The 16,703-nt window shown below is 41.1% G+C and overlaps 1 protein-coding gene across 6 annotated transcripts in view; it reads right to left on the bottom strand.

Annotated features, from left to right (window-relative positions):
* The window catches only part of atp11c (ATPase phospholipid transporting 11C), a 40,558-nt gene that overhangs the window by 3,519 nt on the left and 20,336 nt on the right, over positions 1-16,703 (bottom strand). For 3 of the 6 annotated variants that reach the window (XM_063876390.1, XM_063876386.1, XM_063876385.1), the window contains 26 exons: positions 15,785-15,865; positions 14,692-14,799; positions 13,787-13,915; positions 13,448-13,536; positions 12,816-12,866; positions 12,323-12,387; positions 12,157-12,238; positions 11,921-12,071; positions 11,209-11,406; positions 10,183-10,353; positions 9,545-9,756; positions 9,340-9,411; positions 9,184-9,257; positions 8,986-9,089; positions 8,127-8,308; positions 6,844-7,110; positions 6,544-6,721; positions 6,331-6,433; positions 5,864-6,009; positions 5,566-5,625; positions 4,696-4,823; positions 4,014-4,149; positions 3,861-3,926; positions 3,668-3,771; positions 3,389-3,545; positions 1,049-1,157 (listed from right to left, as the gene is read on the bottom strand). In XM_063876390.1, the coding sequence (XP_063732460.1) occupies positions 1,053-1,157; positions 3,389-3,545; positions 3,668-3,771; positions 3,861-3,926; positions 4,014-4,149; positions 4,696-4,823; positions 5,566-5,625; positions 5,864-6,009; positions 6,331-6,433; positions 6,544-6,721; positions 6,844-7,110; positions 8,127-8,308; positions 8,986-9,089; positions 9,184-9,257; positions 9,340-9,411; positions 9,545-9,756; positions 10,183-10,353; positions 11,209-11,406; positions 11,921-12,071; positions 12,157-12,238; positions 12,323-12,387; positions 12,816-12,866; positions 13,448-13,536; positions 13,787-13,915; positions 14,692-14,799; positions 15,785-15,865 (3,219 nt within the window). In that variant the 3' untranslated portion in view covers positions 1,049-1,052. Of the gene's footprint in view, positions 1-1,048; positions 1,158-1,177; positions 2,102-3,388; positions 3,546-3,667; positions 3,772-3,860; positions 3,927-4,013; positions 4,150-4,695; positions 4,824-5,565; positions 5,626-5,863; positions 6,010-6,330; positions 6,434-6,543; positions 6,722-6,843; positions 7,111-8,126; positions 8,309-8,985; positions 9,090-9,183; positions 9,258-9,339; positions 9,412-9,544; positions 9,757-10,182; positions 10,354-11,208; positions 11,407-11,920; positions 12,072-12,156; positions 12,239-12,322; positions 12,388-12,815; positions 12,867-13,447; positions 13,537-13,786; positions 13,916-14,691; positions 14,800-15,784; positions 15,866-16,703 lie in introns of those variants that run through there. The other 3 variants (XM_063876389.1, XM_063876388.1, XM_063876387.1) reach the window with 2 other exon arrangements.

A 16,703-nucleotide genomic window follows, 5' to 3' on the forward strand; every position in this document is an offset into this window, starting at 1 on the left:
TTTTTGATTCTTAAGCAAACAGTAATTCACATTCTCCCCTGATAGCTGTCATCTCTACATAAAAAAGATAAAACATACATAATATTTAATAAAAACAGACTGAAGAAAGTCCATTTTTTATATAATAACTGCGGGAATATATATATATATAGTAAAGAGCTGAATTTAAAAAACATGTTCTTTTTATCAGTTCACAATCTAATATATATATTTTGTTTTCTGTCAATATTTTTTTTATTCCACAATGTTTTCTTTATGATTTCAATATCAGATGAATCTTTAAAATACAATACTGTTTTTTTTTTAATACTACATATTTAATATTATATAATGTTGTGTTTCTCTTCATTTTTTTGCCCCCCTTTATGTAATGCAGCACCAGTGTCTGAGGTTAAGGCAGCATCACACCATGCAGTGAATTAAGCTCAGCACACACCAACACAACAATATTTTTGCCAAGAAAGTAAGCAGCTGGCACCAACAACACAGGTTTGTACATGCACCCATGACGACAGACCATGACCAAACCACAACGGCACATGAATTCAGACTGCAGTTGCTGTATATTCAGACCAGCCCTGCAGTTTCAGACTGTCAGGTAATGATATCCAAGCAAGCTAACACCGACACCTCGCACTCACACATTCCTACAACAAAAAATAATGACATGGAAGGAAATGAAAATTTAAAATTGGGTTTTTAAAAGCACATGCAGAGGATAATATAAGCAGGGCTTCCAAAGGGAGGCTGAAAGGAGCAGGTGTTTAGGGTTTGCAGCATTAGGGCCTAGAGATGCATTCAAGTTTTAAATATGTGCATCATTTAAAGTAGACACAGAAAAGGTGCATCTCTTCAGCCAGCCAATATCAGCTCACAAAACACAGAAGAACACAGTGGGTCTTGTTGTTGAATGTAGCCTGTTTGCCAGTAAGCCTTTGATTCTGTTGTTAAAACTCAGTGTTAGGGACCAGAGAAGCTTGGCGAGGGTGGGGGGGGGGGGGGGGGGGGGGGGAGTCTTTGATTGGCTTAAATGGCCTGAAGTTGGTACCTGTTTAAATGACAGTATTGGACTCATCTGAAAAGGTTCTCATGAGCAGGGGCCTGGCTGAAGACCGGGGAGACTGGTGGCCCCCGGCGCTCGAGTGAACTGGCTTCTTCTAGAAGGGTGAGGCAAGACACACCAAGACATCACTACGCTGACAAACACACACTTGGCCTCTCGCTCCATCCTGTGCTGCTTCTTGCACATGGACAAACATGTATTGACAGGGAACACACATATGTATACACATATACTGGTGGACAATGAAAACCAGTCCTGGGGCGTTCTTACACACTTTCCTTGCTATAATATTTTTTATGAAACCATGGCTCTATATGAATTGGTCCATATCATTTGAAAGCTGCTATGCTTGCACATTTCTCAAAAGCATTTGCGGTATAACACGCACGCACAGACAGACAGAATGCAGTGGTTCGCAGGGTTTGTGGTGAGGATCCAGGATGAGGTTGTTGACTTGAGCCTCATGCAGGTAAGTTTGGGTGGTCGGACGTGCTGCATTCACCTGACTCAACATGCGGAGGCAGCAGGCATTGAAGCAGCACGGGCAGCTGGGAGGAAACACTGACTGAAAACAACTGCACAGACAAGGATGGAAGACTGACTACATGTTTGGACACCCGGTCCTACTCGACACTGCTTGGGCACACACACCTGCCCACGGACCAACGGTCCTCACAATTTAATGAGCATTTCTAAAGAAAATAAATCCAGCTGAGGTTTTAAGATAATGCCATACCAGGATAGCATTACCTTATGCGTCTAACTAAGTGGGTACTGTTTAAAGTCACATAATGTCCCCTGAGTTACTTTAGAGGGTAAGGAAGGAGTCAAACAGTGTGAGAGGAAGGACACAACAGGTAGGAAACAAGCAAGAACAAGAGTGGCAGACACAAAAAACTCAGCAGGAAGAGTCTTGAGTATAACAGCTGACAGAAAGAAATAGAGACCTTAGTCGGTCCACGAGAAGCTGTGAGTGCTAGCGGTCTGCGACAACATGAAGATAGTAGATGTCCCAGAGGAAGGGAGGCGACGCTTCATCTTTAGGGAGGCAGGTCAGGCGAGGAGGAAAGGAAATGAAAGGGTGAGCAAGTAAGAGGAACACTAGAGCCAGAGCACTAGTTAGGAAGTTGGAAAGGTAGAACATTAGTACAACATGAGGTTAAAGGGGGTGTTCTTCATTCAAATTCCTAAACCTAAAGCAGTCATTTTGATCTAAAGACTGCAAAATCCACAGTATGCCAGCTCCTGTAGCTACATAAACAATTATTTATTTTGTACATTTTCAAAGGATTCTGCCACTTCACCACTTAAGCAAACATATTATGGAAGAAACACTAGTATTACAAAACTGCTGAAAGCTTCCCCTCAAATCTGTGCAATACATTTGGTTTGGTTTATTACTTTTCCAATATAAAATAAGTCTAGACACAATTTAAAAAACAAAACAAGAGTGGATTGCATGCCCAGAATCACAGCGCAGAGCAGCAAACATCTCCAGCTGCTTGGAAAACACATTAGCCTCAAGTCGAGTGAATTGAAACAACAGAATATGTCAAGGAATTCAAACTCAGTGTCAGGGACCATAACAAACATATATAATATGTATTGCTTTTTCTTTCAAATGTGATGATGAAAAACTATTACAATTTGTGCAGAACGCTGAGCTCAAATGGCTCTTAATGAAGACTTTAAGTGTAATAAAAAACAGGTATGCTCAAAACTTCAGCTAGGTGCAATGCATAAATAAACACTGTAACCCTGCGGGGTGCAAACTGTTTACTCACTTACAGCGTAGCATTTGCCATATTTGGTTTGGATATGCCTGTATGCTACTATTTAGATGACTCAATGTTGCAGTTTTGGGCAACTAGGTAACCCTCATATTAAAAAACACTATTTCAAAGTTAGCTTTTCTGTCAGAGAAGTTAGCATTGGGCTATAACAGATCAGAGGTGTGTGTTTGAATGTCTTTTAGCTTTTAAATGAAAGCTTTATTTTGCACTTCAAAACAATGTGTTGGAGGTCCATTTTATTCATGTCACCCTCATCCTCTGCCTCCCGGTATAACAACACAGGTGAGAGAGTTGTTGGTGGAGGCCAACAGTCTTCTGCAGTGAAACATTTCTCCTTATACACAAAGTCCTACACACCTGAGCGTGTTCATATGTGAAGGATATGATTGTAACCATACCCCACCCAAAGTCAAGGATGGGCTTTATTACTTTTGGGAAAATAAAAGGTTAAATAACTCAAAAACTTTGATAAGACATATTAACAGACAGAGAGAGAAAAAGCAGAGTGTAAATGTGTGTGTTTCAGCTCTACCTGTCCAGCGTGGGGCCCGCGGGGCTTGCGGAAAACCACAAGCAGGATCTCTGGCAGGAGGCTGAGCAGAATGAGCAGGATGATGACCAGCCAGGCTGACACCGAGCTCAGCATGTTGGCAAACACAAAGTACAAACGCTGCTGCCTCAGGAAAGGCCTGCAGGAGGGAACAACTTGGTTAAGACTGACTGAAAATGCTACAAAAGTTGAATAGAAATAAATAGATAACAGGTCACCTACAAAGACTATGAGTTAACGTATCGTGAGTCGTTTGTTTACCATATTATTCCTCCCCAGAAGAAGCTGAAAAACACGTAGAAGGCCAGGGAGCCCCAGATAACAAAGTGGTTGATCCATGTCCAGTGCCGTGTGTCCAGAGCCAGCTAGAAAGGCAAAGGAAATTCACTAAATATCATGTCAAATATCCAACACAAGATAAATAGAGGAAAATCAAACCGGTGGGGGGGTGTACCTTTAGTGTGACGGTGAAGACGAGGACAGTGAAGACAATCGTTCCATATGACCAGTTGCCAAAAACCTGGATTTAAATAACACCAATGAAATGTACTAGAAGACAATGCCTGATGAAGTTATTGAATGATCACAGTCATTAACAAAATCCAACCTGGCCATTATCCTGCAGTGCTGGGTTCCCAAACAAATATCGAACACCAAAGAAGAAGAGCAGGCCGTGGAAAACTCCGAGTAAAGTCCAGTAGAGGAAGGGACCCCACCGTAACATGCCGTTCTTAGCAATCCCTCTGAAGGAAGTCAAGAAGGACAAAGATGAACAGAGTTATCATCAGTATAAATACAGACTAACAGCATATACATCTTTATCATCAAAACGGAAACAATAAAATATTTCAGGGAAGGATCTAAAAAGCTCTCCCTTGTGCAAATTGTCAATTCATTGTCTAATGTAATGGAAGTATAAGGGTGAAAAATTACAGTCATTGATATTGGTAGATTTCTGCACAGAAGGACATAAATCTGGTCAAAATGTATTCGCAATATTAGGTAAATGCCTTATTAATATAAACAACAAATATCCAGAGTGGGACAGGGCCAGCATTGTATGTGATATGGTTAAGAAGCAGGAATAGAACACAAAATGTATTATTTCTATCTAATAATCTACGGCTGTAAATATTTCATTTAACTGAAAGACCAAAATAAAAAATGTTTCAGTTATTTTCTGTTCAGCATAGATCTCCTAGATCTAAAATATGAAGGTTAATTGAATTGAACATTTACATATGGTACCTCAAAGTGTCCTGCAGATAAGCACATGTTCCCAGGTTTACCTGTAGAGGGTGGCATTGTCCAGCAGCACCTCAATGCAGATGTGCTGCTCCAAAAGGCTGTAAGCCAGGATGGGCATAGAGGTGAAGCATATGTTGTACATCGTCAGATAGGCGGCGTCATACAGGGGCTGGGGAGGATGGGAGGAGGAGGCGGACGAGGAGGGAGGGGTAAAAGGGGGACGGATAGGCAAGGAGGAGGTGGAGGGGGGATGGGATGGGGCAATTGGGGGTTAATATCACGGAGAGGAAAAATCTCAAACACACCAGCATACACTCATTATATAAGCAAGCTTATATAGAGTACATCTATCATGCAATCATGAAAGATCTGTCAGGACCCTGTAGCATTAGGAAGTATTAAATATTCAAACTTAAAAAGATAAAAAACTAAACTTTATCAAAAATCTATGTGAGCAAAAAGTTTGTATGTAAACACTGCCCCATTAAACATTTATAAAATATACTTAATTCTCGTTTATAAACAAGGGAATTCATCAATGTCCTCAAAACTGTAATCAGGTCATCTTATTCCTAGCTGGATTTTAATAATGTATTATAGATCATGACGCACACACGGGCAGATAAGCCCACATACCGCTTTAATTACATAATATCCACATAGGATGTACCTTGGTGGCAGAACATGACGCATGATTGTTTTTATTTATTAAAGTGCTATGTGCTCTTACTTAGTCTATAAACATATCAATCAGAGCTCAAACATCCCAGGGGGCAGTGAGGGAGGGGCAATCTGAGGGAAAAAGACTAGCATTCAGGAGGACGAGCGCAGGAGGTGTTGATTCAAGGGATACCGCCTCCTTTCATGTTCAGAACATCTTTGAACCTCAAAGAGCCTCAGGACATACTCACTTGCTGGGAATAGCCACAGAAGAACTGGTACAAAAACTGAGGTAAGATGAAGCAAAGGTTCTGCAGGCAAAGGAAAAAAGAGAAGAGGACCACACTGATGACTAAAAACATCAAAAGGACATCAAATGCATCCAAGTCTCCGTGTGTTTGTGATGTAGGTACAATAATACAATACATTAACCCGAGTTAAAGCTTAAAAAACGGTTTAGTTTGTTTTCCTGTCAGATGTGTCTCAACACGTAATCCTCTAATCAGTCAGTGTGTGCGCAGTGTGACATGAAATCAATGTTGCTCCTACCTTGTAGAAGAAATATTGCACCAAGTGTGCAATGCGAACATAGTAAAGATGCCCATGAGCCAACAAAAGTTTCTTGAGGTGCTTGAGTTTGGGGATGGCATAATCACTGTTCCTCACTGCCTGTCGCCCCTCTTTACCCTTAATACCTGAAAAACCAAAAACAGATATCACACACTTTCACCCCCCAAAAATATCCTTTCTTCTCTCTGATACAGTTATTAAAGAGCCCTTATTCAGCTTCAGCGTGAGATAAGATAAGATATACTTTATTGATCCCAAATTTGTACTTTTTTTCTGTTGCAGCAGCATGTTAAAGAAAGTATTGCACATAACTAGAATTAAAAAAATGAGAAAATTAACAATTCTAAAATGTCAAAATAGAAGATAAAACAGAACTAAAATAGTGAAAACATAAAAGTTGACCATGAATATAAAAATATGCAGACAAATAAAACACCACCCCTTACCAATCCCAACATGAGCCTCCAAAATCATGCTGACATCATTGGCACCATCTCCAATGGAAAGGGTGATGGGACTGCCTTTAGAGTTCTTCACCATTTTAACAATCTGTAGAAGCAGCAAGACAAAGGGTCAAACATTCAAAAACCACTGTGAAAATCATACACTTTAATAAATGAATGATGAAGTATTTCCAACTTCTTCCGGATTCTTCTGACCTGTGCCTTTTGTAGAGGAGCCATGCGGCAGCAGAGCACAGACGTGCAGTTTTGACAGATCTGCAGGAACAGGTTCTTGTAGCGACTCGAGTTGGATTCAGAGGAGGAGTTGAGCACCATCGACAGAGTGGCTCCATCTATGATGAAGCCGTAGTCCTGGTTTGCTGAAGACCAGGTCCTACAAAATAAATAGGTGAATAGGTTCAAGTTTAGTACATATATTGTATATTGTTCAGTTTAATGACACAAGAGCATCACAAATGAACCTTAATACAGATAATTGAATGTCAAATGACTGACCTGGTGACGCCTGCCTTAACTGGTGGAGCATCCTGTACGGCTTTCTTGTGATATTCAAGCAAGAGTTCATGCAGTCGCTCCTCGCGCCTCCTGCTTCCGTCTTCTAAAGTACGCACAGTCAGCTCCAACAGCTCTGTGTTTCTCTGGAACAGTCTACAAGCATAACAGGTGGACTTTGCCGTCTCCATCTTGTCGCCCGTTAGGACCCAAACCTTAATGCCTGCACCCTGGAGAGCCTCCATGGTCTCTGCTGCCTCCTCTTGTAGCCTTGGGGAAAAGAACATATAAGAGACAAGTAAAAGGTTATTTCACTAACTTAGATGTAAATAATACCACGAAAAGGAAGGGGAATGTCACAAGTTAAACAAAACTATGAGAGATTTTTTACGGTTTGCTCTACATCACATTTTTCAGTAATTACACCACCCGTACATTTGCGGAGCTTGTATGTGTTGTAAAAATGTGGTTGCTAACAAGTGTCTAAATGAGAGTACTAAATGTCATCACGCCAACCATGGGTCCGCCTGTCGTGATGGGTGATGTAATTTGTTCACAGCGTTAGAGTTTGCTTATTGCCATTGCATTTACGCTTCAAAAAATATAAAACTGGTGTTAATATGTAAAGATTATCATAAGGGTTATATTTTACAAGAGACATAATGCATGGAAAGAAATGCTAAAGTACATAAAATAAAATGTTTAATGTGATTCAGATTAAATGCATTGATGCAAACTGATACAATTAGGTGTAACCTCCCTTTTAGGTTAGTCAACGCATTTTCTATCTTAAATAATTACTATAAAACAATAATCTTGGATCGTGAAAGATCCTTTACCCAATATCAACCACAAGAGGGCGCCATGAGCTCACATTGAAACCCTTACCATTACTCAAGAAGGTAAACAACTTCATACAAGGAAAAAACAATACCAGAAGGGTAATGAGGAAGCAAAGTATTGTGAAAAGTTGAGGTTGCATAGAAAGTTGATACATTAAAGAAATACGGAATTGAATTGCAAAAACAAGATCAGATATCAAGACAAGAGTAAAGACAGCACATTAATGACATGTTTTGTATTACTGGCATTTACTGAAAGTTGGCCTCTGCTATCAATTTTAGAATTATTCTTAGATTTAAGTCATCATTAAATGACTTTTTAAAAAATGGTTTATTAATGGGAGGGGGAGGAGAGCAAGGACAAAAACAGCATGCAAGTCGTTATTCAACTTTATATTTGTCAGCAAGTTGATCAGTGTGAGTTGTTGTTATATTGGCACTCACCGGTCTTCTACAGCTGTAGCTCCTATCAGACTCATGCCGGTCTCCACTTGGTTGTAAACAGCCATGAGCTTCTCCTCTCGGTCCTGCAGAGCCAGCCTAGCTTCCCTCAGTCCTGCATCTGCCTGGGCGTACTCCTCTGCACTGAGATATTTGTAGGCCACACACAGTGTCCGGTAGCCCTCCTGAACAACACAACACAGAGCGTCCAATGTTAGAAATACAAAACTAAGGAAAAAATCTGTTTTAACATCATTATTATCTTAGATTAAAACCTGTCCCTAGAATAAAACAGTGTAAAGTGGAGCAGGAATGAGTACTAAAACTTAAGTTAGCATTATACCACATCCTGCCCCCTTGTCTCAAAGTTTTTTTGGCTGTGGTTAACACAAGCTTAAGACATTTTTGATGTTTTGCTTTACGACATAACATTTTTCAGTAATAACGCCACCTTTTCGTATCCAGGGCTTGTATGTTTTAGAAATATGGTTGCTCACAAGTGTCTAAATGAGAGAACTAAACGTCATCATGGCAACCATGGGTCTGGGTGATGTAATTTGTTCATGGCGTTAGATTTCGCTTATTGGGATTGCATTTACGCTTCAAAAAACATAAAAGCGGTGTTAATGTGTAAAAATGATCAAGCTGAACAAAACATGTAAGTCTGATAAACATGGAGATATTGTTTTCTACAATCCTAGAACTCAAATCGGGAAACACAGTTTTTTTTTTTTAAAAGAGCCCCTTGTAGTACTAACTTCCTGGTCAGCCTACAAAAATACATCGTCACTGCACCACTTCACATACTTTAAAACATCAGATACAAACATATTTGGAGAGGCAATCTCTGCATGTCACCCACTGTTGCATTACGCTCCACGTTCATGCGTATCCTTTCGACCTCTTCCTGTCTGACGCGAGGAAAGATGGAAGAGTCCGCTCCCTTACAGAAGAGCAGTGTATCACCTGGACACAAACCATACACAAACACAAACACAGAGCACGGTGAGGGCCGACACTTAATCATAGTCAGCGCAATAAAAAATAATGTCAAGCTCACCTGATTTGGATCGGACTATAACACTCATTCGCCGTCTCACTGGGTCAAAGTTCAATACGTGGAGCAGTTCATACCTTAAGGTGGTACAAAATGGATATTAAAAGAGCTGTAGTGCAAATAGAAGCATTTGAATAAAAACTATGTGAGATAACCGACCTTTCAACATCATTGTCCCTGGTGAGAATTTTCATGGTTTTACTTTCAAAGCCCAGAAATGTGAAGCCGTACCTGCAGATGGAGACAAATCATCACGAATGAGCCACTGATCGATTAATGAATGCTGTGATGGAATGCATACCATGAAGGCTTGCTCTTGGACCTATTGCCAGCTGAACACATTGAGTCATAACATCCCTCTTACCTCATGGCACCCTTGACCAGAGCAACCTCATCAGGTGAGGAGGCGATAAAGCCTCTCTGCTCCTGCGGTGGATGGAGCACCTCTCCATCCTCCGTTAGGCCATCCACCTGGTCCATCAGACCGTCCCTTTGGACCTGACCTTGCTCTGTAGACTCCTTCACCTGGACTGTGTGGCAGAGACACAGGGCACGCAGAAACAGCTCTTCCTTCTCCTAAAACACAACATGAACATGGTTTAGTGAAATAAAATATAATAAATTGTGATTGAACAAAATTAATGTATAAACAATTTCATATAAGTAACTATGAAGTAGATATTAATACATTTACAGCCACACATGCAGTCATATAAAGAAGCTGGAGTTTAGATAACGCACTGATTTTACAACTATTTGTCTAAATTGACTCCTTATCACCATGTGTTTAAGTGCAACAGTGTGTGAGCGTTATCAGGCGCTCATGTCAAGAGAACACAGCCACTTTGCTCTTCCGCCATGTTGAGCGCTTATGTTGACATGTCAAGGACACTGTATGTGTGTGACCGGTGAAGGGTCTTTCTGAGCAGCGAGCTATGTAATGGCCATATGTTGCCGCATGTGTGACTTTTACAACAGATGGAGGGACACCACAACACCCACCCTGCCAGCTTTTTGCTGCACTTTGTTTACAGGTCCATCTGTGACACAGAATCCGTCCAACTCGGTGCCGGCGTCCTGGTACTTGTACTGGAAGCCATCGATGCAGCACTCTATGAACTCCATGTTGTTCTGAGTGAGAGTGCCCGTCTTGTCAGTGAAGACATACTCCACCTGCAGGCAATGTGATAAAAAGATGTGAACGGCTCTTCCAAACCCATAAAGAATCATTTTCCCATTTAACAGGTTCCAACAATAAGATTAGGCAATTACTTCCAGAAATAATTACACTGCATTAATCAGTTTAACGAAGCATCAACTTTAATTGAAGAAATCATCTGGCAAACCAAGTGTGACTGATCTATAGCGGCACTGTTTGAGTTAGCGCCATAAAACAACAGAAGTCAGGAAAGCTAGACCAATATGGAGTTAATATAAGCAGCTCATATATAGCAGCACTGTCCAGATGGATTATAGCAATGCCAATAGCATGTAGATGCTGCGGGCCGGATGTTCAAATGAACATTGCTTAAAAAAATGTTACTAGGCTTAAATGTATTTGAGAAATGTATGTATTATATAAAACAAAATATTTATCTGTAAATATATTTTCCTTTACATTTTGAATACTTTAATCACATTTACACACTTAGTTGGGGCATTTGCATCACATCGTCATTAAGGCTTTCCCAAGAGAATGCATTCTTTAGTGCTAGTTGTTGTTGTGCTGTACATATACATGTGTTCATGGAGACTGCAAATTTACTATTGAGAAAAAGGCTTACTTTCTGAAATTTCTAAATGTTTTATGATATCATCAGTGCCATTAAGGGGGTTACTCAGCATTTTAGAGCCACAAAAGACTCTTAAAAAACATTTCAAATTCCAAAAATCAATACTCTAATAGAGAGACTCTCAATGGTTGGTTTACTTAAAGAACTACAGGTTTTGAATTACAAACAGGAATGCTGACTGAAAAACATTTTCCAAAGCCATTTAAATGCTGTTTTATTTTATCATCTGCCTCACCTGACCAAGCTCCTCATTAAGGTCTGAAGTGTTGACCAAGGCACCCTCTTTTATTTCAGGGTCAAAGAAGTCCTTGTCCCATGTGATGAAAAAGGATCCCAAAAACTTTTGCATCTCAACCGTCACATACATGGACACCGGGATAATGAAGTTGAAGAGCACCATGAAGGACAGGAAGTCAGTGAACATCTTTAGATACTGTCGGGAAAACATCAGAACGCAGGCGGATGATTTATTGCTTTTCTTATCTTGCAAAACATAAACAAGGTGAGACCAGTAGTCCTTGATAAAGAAATAGTGGAATCCCAAGGTTTCGTCATAATTTTCACATTTCATTGAGGGAGAGGCTAAACGGTTATCAGCCAATAAAATGGACCATGTACCAATGTAGGTTTGTGGTGACCCCATTACTGAGAGTAGTTTTATTAGTATGGACAAGAAGAGGCTTCTAAAACAGCGTAATACCATCATATTACGCTGTTTTAGAAGCCTCTTCTGCGTCTTCAAAAGTTACAACAACAAGCCAGAGTCAGACGGGCCTTCTAGCTATAATAAAATGTGTAATAGATATTATACAGTGTACTGATGCAATGCTATTAGCTCTTCTTTTCCCCGGAGTGGTAAATCCTGCATGACCGGGTTTGTGTTGATACTTAACTCTCATTTTATTGCTTTAAAAACATGGAGGAGGGATGATACAACATTTTCTCACCAGATTGGTCTCTTTCTCTCTCTGTGTTTTCTCGTTGTACCATGGCTCGTCCTGCCCGGGCTTGCTCTGCCACACATACTTAAGTGTAGTGCACACTAGGGCCTTGCTCACCAATATGCAAAGGTAAACCAGAAGGAAGGCATTGATGGACCTATAATATAAGAAAGCAAATAAATCAGTACCACGAGCTAACTTGCATATATTTGAGTTATTTTCTTAATTTCTTCTAAACTTACTTCTCCACAGCCGAGCGTTTCTGAGACTTTCCCTGGTAGTTGAGAGCCATCTTTGTCTCCATGCCAGTGTAAATTGCAACACCTTGAGGGAGGTAAAGTCATTAGCTTTAAAGCTATCTCATTTAAATAAGTTATTTAAAAAACAAATCAATATGACTTGACTCACCACATATTCTTTGAGTGTTTTTTAAAGTTGACCCTTTCAGGAGGAGGTTTTCTGGGCCTAAAGACCTGCAGGATCACACAAGAACATCAAAACAGTTTAGTGATACAAGTGATGTGCAGTCCACACAATCCCCTACTCTCTAAATGGAAACCTGGCAGGCAAGCTGGCATCCACTCTAAAATACTCAGTGACAAAACACAGTATGATGGCAGTTTGGGCTTACACCGTTTCCAGTGTTCTTGAGAAGGACATTGGCATTTGTTTGCATGGCCGTTACAAATCAGTCAATGATAAATGCCTGTGGGAGTGCTTTGGAAGCCGAGGCTGAAGCAATGCCAGCCTGTTTTAATTTGAATGCTTTTCTGCAATGAAGGATCAATGCAATAATGATTTGTTGGTTGATGCAAGAGAAACAAATGAGTGCTTAAGCAATCTGTTTTGATTTTGCGTTCACTTAAAGTGGGCTGGGATTTTCCTGCATGAGTGCGCTCACCTCACTGCTGGCTCCTGTTCGGTTTTGTAGATGTGCATACGGCCGACGAACCTGGAACAAAATGTCAAACGCTCTCAGAAACTGAAATCATTTGTACGTGTGATATTTGTTTTGCGTATATTAATCTATCTGTTGATGCTAGGCTGGATTTTAAATTTGAGGTATCCACATTTATGCTCAGTTCATTTACAAAACTGTAAGTACTTATGTGCAGAGATTTGGAAGCCAGCTTATTACCGGGGGTTAGCCAGCAGCAAGCTGTCGCTTTGATTTACTCTTTATAGCGAGCATTTGGCACCATGGCTTACTTAGCTTTATAAAGTCTCTAACACCATTCTGATGTCTGGTTAAATGAAGACTAATCCTATTCCTAGTCCCAAGGGGGAGCCAAAGGCTATGTGTTGATGGAGCGGAGATTCCTACAAGTGAGTAGGAACCAACTGTGCTGGCCATTTCTAATAGGAAACACACACTAAGGCTTGCCGAAACCTTTCCACTTAACAATCGACATGTTAATATTAGAGTCCTTTAGAACATTTTTAACTGGCATTGAGTGAATCTCTTGCCAGACAAACCACCGGCAACACATGCTTGTTGTGTAAATCTGTTGGGGCCACATGATGAGTGCCTACTTGTAAAGGTCAGGCTGTGGCTGTTCACACTCGATGGTGGCGTTGAGAGATTCCAGATCCTTCTCCGTGTCTGGCACTATGTAGTGTGTCTGAACAAGAGGAAGAGAGAAAGAGAAGTGTGAGCATTGACTTCCTATGTCCAAGTTATTATTTTTTGTGATAAAAATTCAATTTCCTACTAATAAAATATATAGATTTGCTTTTGTACCAACTTCCCCTCTAAATTCTAATGAGCAATACATTTATAAAACAGTGAATCCAAGCCAACACTTTGATAAAAATACTTCGACATTGTAATCTCATGAAAGAAAAAGGGGACAGCAGAGCGGCCCGCCTTACTTTATGGTTGGACTCTCCATCCAGACTTGCTGTGGTAACAAAACATGTGTCGTCATCTCGACTAGACTGCAACAGTATTAAATCACAGGGAAAGGTCTCGTCTTCATCCACCTCCACAACATCTCCAACCTGATCAAAGAAGCACAATCAAACAGCTTACAGAAGTTTCACAGTTTCCTTTCTCCTCCTCCTTCTAAGGCACCAGATTGGTAGGAATTGGCCCAGGATGAGTGACAGAAGTTTAAACAATCACAGGGAGCAGAAGAACTCCAAGATAAACTTACGCTGCATCCAATTTCCTTTCAAGCCGTTGTGGCTAATTTGTAAGCAAGCAGGCGTCCTTGAAGTCGTAGCATAAACAGAGCATGAGCATCCCTGCAGAGTCTAACCATTGGTCAATATGCACTCTCTGATTTAGTCTTCCAACTACTGACAAGAATCTGGTTCCTTTGGCTTGTTTGATGTTTATTTTAGCCCTAGTCCATTTAGCACCAGGAGGTAGCCTGCAGGGAACTTGTGTGAGCTCCTGTGCGGGAAGCAGCTGTCCAAATCTTTATACAAAGCATCAATGTTTTGGTTTTGACAGCTGGATGATCAGTCTCAGCGGGGTCAGCAGCACTAGAAGCCCTTCAACATCAACATTTGGAGTCATTTGGAAAACTTGGAAAATTGTTTAATGCATCATGTTTAACCTGAACACCCATAAATCTTTGAACAAACTATTGCCTGGAGCAAAGAGATAAGCATTCATAAAATAAGTAACCTGCACACCCATATGTTTGAACATCTAATCAGTTCAGCATAGAGGGCAAGTTCTCCCTGTGCATGTATTCAAAACACAGCTTTTTCATGGCCATGTGGTTACCAAAATATTTATTCCAGTGGATGTGTCGGCTGAAAAGTACCTTGATCTTCTCACTCTCCTTTTGTATCCTCCGGCCTTGCTCTAGCACAGTCACTGGGTACTTATTCACCTCATTGTCAGCCTTGTGCCGTAACCAGTCCTCGTAGCCCTAGGGCAGCAAATGAGAATCAGAATTTCGTTATTTGCTTAAACAACAAAAAGTACAATACATGTTCGCCAGGGAACAGGATATCGACATCAGTACATGCTGACACAGTAAGGGTTTGACAGAACCTCTCACCAATCACAATAGAAGACACAAAGAAATGTCTGTGCATACATATAAATCATTATGTGAGAGAGAGAGTGCCTGCCGCAGCAGAAGGGGATAATCACTGTCCAGCAGTGCATTGGAACAGTATGTTATGAAATTATCCCGGGGCTGCAGCAGCACGAGGGACAAATACTAGTGTAGACTTCATAAGTACTTTAAGATAGTGATGGAGATGGTGCAAAGATGCAGGGGGTAGAGAGGCGAACCACAGTGTGTGCCAAGGTGGAGCGAGAGCCAGAAAGCATGATTACCAGGAGAGGTTATAGGAGGAGAGAAAGTCTAGGTGAGTGATGGAGAGAAATGATGCCAGGTGGAGGAAAGGGGAAAAAGAGGGAGGGGAGTCATCCCACGGACGGTCAGCTGAGCTATACAACCATCATCACTTAGGCCGGAGTAATAGGAGTCGGGCATACCGTACTTCAAAGCTTGAGGAAGGCGGTTCAGTGCTATCAGTGTGTTCCATATATTTTCCCAAGGAAGTCCACCCACTATTGTGTATTTCAAAGGCCCAGCAGCAGACTAACTAAAAAGGCGATCCCAGAACAATACATCTAAAGCCGTGACATGCAAGCAACAGAGTCGAAGAAACAGACCCTCCCCTTGATAATTTGTATCTCTGTAATAGACTCTCTCTCTATCCCCATTTTCTCATATTCCCCGAGAGCCAATTTCATCTTCTTCCCAATCAGAAAGGGGTTTTGTTGTGTTATATGTAGAGGGAGGAAAAGGTATAAAGTAAAGAGGGAGGACATGAGGCAATATAAATCCCAATTAATCTTTATTATCATACACTTATTAGCCTCCTTATGCAGTGTCTTACCTGCTTGATAGCCGTTACTGTAATCACAAAAAATAAGGGTAGGCCACTGGTGACTGGGCTGGTAGGGGTGTCCACTATCACCTATTGGAAGGAAAAAAAAAAACATTTGACTTTAGAAGAATGTTGACATTAAACTGTAAACATATGACCTTTAAACTGTAAAGCTATGCATTAAATAGTAGACATCCCCACAAAGCGTTACTGCAGCACATGTGGGGTTACAGAGGGAGGAGTCTGTGGTTATAGTGTAGAAGATGGGGCAAGCCTTCTAAATACAGGGTGTAGTCACTTTCTGTCAAACAGTTCTACTATTCCCCACATTTGTTCATCAGTGGGAAACACAGGGGAGACATTTACATTTTGGAAGGGAGCGAGGGAGGTTCTGGACCGCAGAACTTTTAATCAAGCGGGCCAGGGGCAGAGTGCTTAATCTGCAGGCATGCCAACACTTTTGTGTCACTGCCAAGGAATGGGAGAGGGCCAACACAAAGCTTTTTTGGATTCACTTTACCTGCCCGAACTCTCCGTGAGGGAATCTAGTAATATGCAATGGGTTTCATTTGTGTGTGTAATGAGCTATCAGGTAATTCCCAAACAACCAGTTTAGGAGCAGCACCTGACCAAGGCTCCCAGCTTGAGCCCCAGTACACAATTGGCCTTGTGTGTTTCTTAAAACCATCACAAGACGGATTTAACCTGGCTTTTCTGATCCTGCAGAATTCAGACTGGCCTCCAGCATATTGCATATTACAGCACGCACACACACATCCAGCTCGTTGGTATTCTGACCAGGAGCATTACAAGCTGTCAGATAGACATCAGCTCAAGGAGAGCAGGAGATGCGTTTTGAAGCAGTCTCCGGTGTTTTACTTACCTGTGCCTGGAATGAGAATGAAATGAAAAGCTGCTGCCCGCTCAG

Source organism: Eleginops maclovinus, chromosome 23 (assembly GCF_036324505.1).
Source record: "Eleginops maclovinus isolate JMC-PN-2008 ecotype Puerto Natales chromosome 23, JC_Emac_rtc_rv5, whole genome shotgun sequence".
Lineage (NCBI taxonomy): Eukaryota > Metazoa > Chordata > Actinopteri > Perciformes > Eleginopidae > Eleginops > Eleginops maclovinus.